Raw genomic sequence first — 5,083 nt, forward strand, 5'->3', positions numbered from 1 at the left:
CCGCGAGAGCGTGTGCTTCGCGGCGTCTCATCTAGGCCACCTAGTGATCAAGCCAAACTCAAGGGACGATGGAACGCTATGACAGGGACATCAACTGTGCCTTCCTAAGGCTGCCATGGCAGCTGCGGAAGGCTTGTGCAAAAGGCGAAGGCAGCTTTGGCCCAAGACGCATGAGGTGGGTACCATGCGGTTCGTTTGTTCGTCAAAAAACATAACAATGGCTCAAAACACTGCACTTCGTTTTGCTACTCTAAATGTCCGCGGTCTTTGTGCCAAAAAGCGGCAATACCAGCTTAGCCGGCTTTTCTTAGAAACAGATGTTGATATAGCAGCGGTGCAGGAGACAAAGATAGAAAGTGAGGAACAAACGGATCGCATGGTGCTGCAGTTTCGCAATAGATACAATGTTTGTGTATCACATGCTGTTGGGACTTCCGCGGGGTGCGCTATCTTCATTAGAAACAACCTGGGAATTAGAGAAGAAGGGGTCTTTTCTTGTGAAAGTGGAAGACTGGTTTTTGTGGATTTTTCCTTTTTGGGTGTAGGTTGGCGCGTGATATGTGTCTACGCCCCAAACACTGAAAGTGAGCGTGTGCCTTTCTTTGAGACAGTAAATCAGCATTTACAGTGTGACAGGAAAGTCGTATTGCTAGGAGATTTTAATTGTGTATGTTACGCGGCCGATCGAGTGAAAAACCTTCCAGTGCATGACAAAAGTGCTTTACTTTTAAACACACTAGTGCAAGAATCTAATCTCGATGACGTCGGTAATTTCCTGTGTTCTACCGGCACGCCTGCATTCACACATTTTCAAGGGCAAAGTCACGCAAGGCTAGATAGAGGGTATGTCGCACTGGAGCTTGTTCCGATGTGTGGCAGCTATAGTGTGAAACACGTCTCATTCAGCGATCACAGCCTTGTAACTTTTAGTGTAGGTACCAAAGAAAGAAAATCGAAGTTTAACTGGAAGTTGTGGAAGTTCAACGATGGGCTGTTAATGAACGAATCCTTTTGTGAAAGCGTGAAGCAAAAGTTAGATAATTTGATCGAAGCCGAAGATGGCAACATGCTAGAATTATGGGAGAACTTTAAACAAGGAGTCAAGATGAGTGCTATAGAAGAAGCCACTAAAGAGAAATTTCTTAAAAGGAAAAAAGAAAATGAACTGCAACGTGAGCTTGATTTTTTGTACACCGTGGAAAGCGACAGACCCGGGAGCCGAACAAAAGAAATAAGACAACTGAAAAGCCAGCTTGAGCTTATCGAAGAAGAGAAGTTCAAAGGAGCAGTTATAAGGGCACGAGCTGAAAGGGTTTGGCTAGGTGAGACACCGACTAAACGAGCCTTATCTGACGAAAAGGCATACGCGAGGCGAAATGAAATCAGAATGATTCAATAAGAGAACGAGATCACGAGCCGACCTCAAAAAATTGAAGAGGCGTTTCTTGATCATTATAGCAAATTATTCGGGACTGTTAAAGACGTCACAGAAGAATTCAAGACGGACTTTTTGTCAAACATGCCGCAATTACAGGAAGACATTCAAAAACGTCTGGAGTGGCCTCTGAGCATCACCGAAGTGGAAGGAGCCATAGATGATTTAGTTGTAGGCAAGTCTCCGGGACCCGATGGACTCGGAGCGGCCTTTTATAAAGCCTTCAAAAGAGATGTCAGTGAGATCCTGTTACGGTTGTTTAAGGAGGCCTATGAGCAAAAACAGGTTCCTCCTTCTTTTCGGACATCGCACGTAGTTCTGATACCGAAATCCGAGGACCCAGAAAAATTGTTAGCTGTCGATGCTTACCGGCCGATATCACTAATGAATGTAGACTATAAGATATTTACAAGAGTGCTCGGAAAGCGATTACAGGGAGTGGTGACCAGAATAGTAGGGTCGCATCAAACATGCGGCATTAAAGGAAGGTCTATCTACACAAACATTCATATTGCCAGAAGCATTTTAGAATACTGTAACGACCTAGGTGAACACTGCGCCATGTTACAGTTAGATATGCAGAAGGCTTTCGACCGTGTGGCCCATAAAATTCTTTTCAGTATTCTAGAACACATAAAGGTAGGGGATTTGATCTTAGATGGGGTAAAGATGTGCTATCAAGACTGTACCGCCAGCCTCATTATAAACAAGGAGGTTACCAAAACCTTTAGCGTCCGGTCATCTGTGCGCCAGGGGTGTGGTTTGTCGCCTCTTTTATTCGCGATTTACCTAGAGCCGCTTTGTAGGAAAATCAAGAATGACAATAGAATATCGGGTTTCAGAGTGCAGTCCGCGGAAGTGAAAGTGCTGGCATACGCGGATGACATCGCGTTGTTTTGTCGGGATAAAGAAAGCATCGAAATCGCGGTCGCAGAGGCGTTATCATACTGCAGAATGACAGGCAGTGCTATCAACTTTGATAAATCCCTAGGGGTATGGATCGGCAACTGGGAAGACCATCCGAGTACGTTTGCAAATATCCGCTGGACAGTCACGCCGGCAAAGTAGCTAGGGGTGCCGCTTGAGCACTACCGTGACGCCGTTGATTACTGGAATGCCGAAACTGAAAGGGTTCGTGAAGGTACACTTAAATGGGGAGGCCGCAATTTCTCTATGTTTGCTCGTGCGACAGTGTGCAACCTGTTTGCCGTCGCTAAAATTGCTTACGTGCTCCAAGCGTTGTGCATGTCAAGGGCTAACATACAACGTTTACACAGAGTGCTCGCAGTGTTTGTGTGGGGTTCAAGCTGGGAGCGCACCAGTCGCACTAATCTCTTTCGTTCGGTTAAAAATGGAGGATTAGGTCTGGCACATTTGTTCATTAGGCAGATTGTGTCGAGGTTTGTTTTCTTGCGGGACCAAAATGACCCATTTTTAGTAACTATGTTTCAAACAAGGCTGAGCGAAACCATACCTGAGTTTATTGTATCGTCACATCAGTGCAGTCAAGGCAGAGCGCGTGGTTTCCTAAAAGAGGTAGTCTTGGCTGTTCAGCTATTAAAGATTCGGTTTTCCATGGAATACTTAAGTAGGGTACCACGAAAGCGCTTATATAAGGACCTGGTAGACACAATGTTGCCGGTGCCATTGTACCGCTCGATGTTCTGCATTGGACCTGAAAAGGATGTACTAAAAAGAGTAAAACGAATGCCAGTACGCCCGTCGGTAAAGTCCTTCTTTTTCCAGCTCCACACCAATACTTTACCTGTGAAACCGTGGCTAGATGAAAAAGGCCTTTCCGTGCCTTGGAGCGTCAACTGTTTACCATGCCGGAAACCCGAAACAGTAGAACACATTTTTCTTGACTGCTGGGATGCTGTGTTCCATTGGGACATCTTACAGAGAACACTAAAGAAGGACTTGCCGAATACACCATATGGGATTCGTTTCTTGCCTACTCTAAATGAAGGCAAAGTACCCTATGACATGTTCATGCTCGTGTCTTTACATAGCTTATGGAAAACTAGAATGGCCGTGAGACATGCCGATGTCAATGCCCGGCCTGTTAGAGAATACTTCATTGAAAGCATTTGTCACATTAAGGAAATGTATAATTTACAAAAAGAAAAACCAACATGGCTCAGTGTGATGACTGAGCTAGCGAATTTCAAGCGTTTTTAGCCCTGTGACTGCCAACCAATGGCAGAGATTTTGTCGTGACCGTTGTGTACTGTTAAAATGTCGTGTTTTGTAGCCTTGTTGCCATGTCGGTAATAATAAAAAAAAAAAACTCGTTAGTATAGTGGCCAGTATCCCCGCCTGTCACGCGGGAGACCGGGGTTCGATTCCCCGACGGGGACTTATCTTTTTTACTTCTTTTTTTTTTTAGGCACATGTAGCTGCGCCCGCGACATTTATCTGCAGTATCTGTCTGTATCTTTCGCGTGCTTGTGAGGAAGATCGTGCGAGAACTTTTGCGCTTTTATTGCCATCGTGTATATAGTGCTTTAACTGACGCCTCCCATGTCTCCTCGTTAGCCAATTCTCTTTCTAGTGACTTGCCATTATTTGCTGCTTGGGAACTCTTTAAACAAGAGGTTCGTGCAGTGGCTATAGAAATTGGATCGGTGAAATCATTCTATAGAAAGAATGAAGAAAAAACGCTTCTTAAGAGCCTGTGTAGCCTTTATGAGATTGAATGCGAAATGCCAGGCACTTACATTGTTGACATAGAAAACATTAAATGTGAGTTACAAAAGTATGACGCGCTACGTTACAGAGGTGCGCGAATTCGATCTCGAAACAGGCGTGCTCTGCAATGTGAGCAACCAACACGTCAAGCTTTACTTGACGAGCGACGTCACGGTATTTCCAAAGCAATTCCGGAAATATACTCCGAAGGTAGTCTTGTAACAAATACTAATGACATAATTTCGCAGTTCGAAACTTTCTACACTATGTTGTTTAGTGCCCCTCCGGACGATCACGATGCAAAAGTTTTAGAGAGTTTTGTATCTCTTGTTAAACCATTACAGGATGATGACTGTGCAGTCATCAGTGGTAGCCTTACGATTCAAGAAATTGAGCTAGCTATTGATCAGCTGCCTTTGTCGAAAACACCCGGCCCCGATGGACTTTCATGTGAATTTTACAAAGCTTTCAAATCAATTATCAGCCCCATATTATTGGATATTTTTATTTCAAGTTTAGAGATTGACGCCCTTCCGCAGTCTTTTTGCAAAACCCACACAGTTTTAATTCCCAAAAGTTCAGATAAAGAGAAACTGCGTTCCGTTGAAGGCTATCGACCAATCACATTGTCAAACGTGGATTACAAAATTTTTGCGAAAGTTCTATCTAATAGATTGCAATTTGCGATGTCAATTCTAATTGGTTCCCATCAGACATGTGGAATCAGGGGCCGATCAATTCAAACCAACATACATATCGCCCGTACCCTTCTTCAATACTGTTATGGTTCCACTGAGCAGCTCGCAATGCTCCAGGTAGACCTTGCTAAAGCTTTTGATCGTGTCAGTCACTCCTATTTATTTTCCCTTCTGGAGCATGTCAATGTTGGCTCCATTGTGCTTAAAGGCGTTAGGCTTTGCTACACCTGTTGTACTACTCGTTTAGTTATTAATGGCC

At 44.2% G+C, this 5,083-nt stretch overlaps 1 protein-coding gene across 1 annotated transcript; it reads left to right on the forward strand.

The window, feature by feature from the left end:
• The first annotated feature begins 1,497 nt into the window (after positions 1–1,497).
• Positions 1,498–3,691, forward strand: LOC142578094 (uncharacterized). The gene has a single exon (XM_075687512.1). It carries the CDS (start codon positions 2,609–2,611, stop codon positions 3,614–3,616), a length of 1,008 nt encoding a protein of 335 aa, XP_075543627.1. The 5' UTR covers positions 1,498–2,608; the 3' UTR covers positions 3,617–3,691.
• Positions 3,692–5,083: the final 1,392 nt, after the last annotated feature.

Source organism: Dermacentor variabilis, chromosome 4 (genome assembly GCF_050947875.1).
Source record: "Dermacentor variabilis isolate Ectoservices chromosome 4, ASM5094787v1, whole genome shotgun sequence".
Classification (NCBI taxonomy): Eukaryota; Metazoa; Arthropoda; class Arachnida; order Ixodida; family Ixodidae; genus Dermacentor; species Dermacentor variabilis.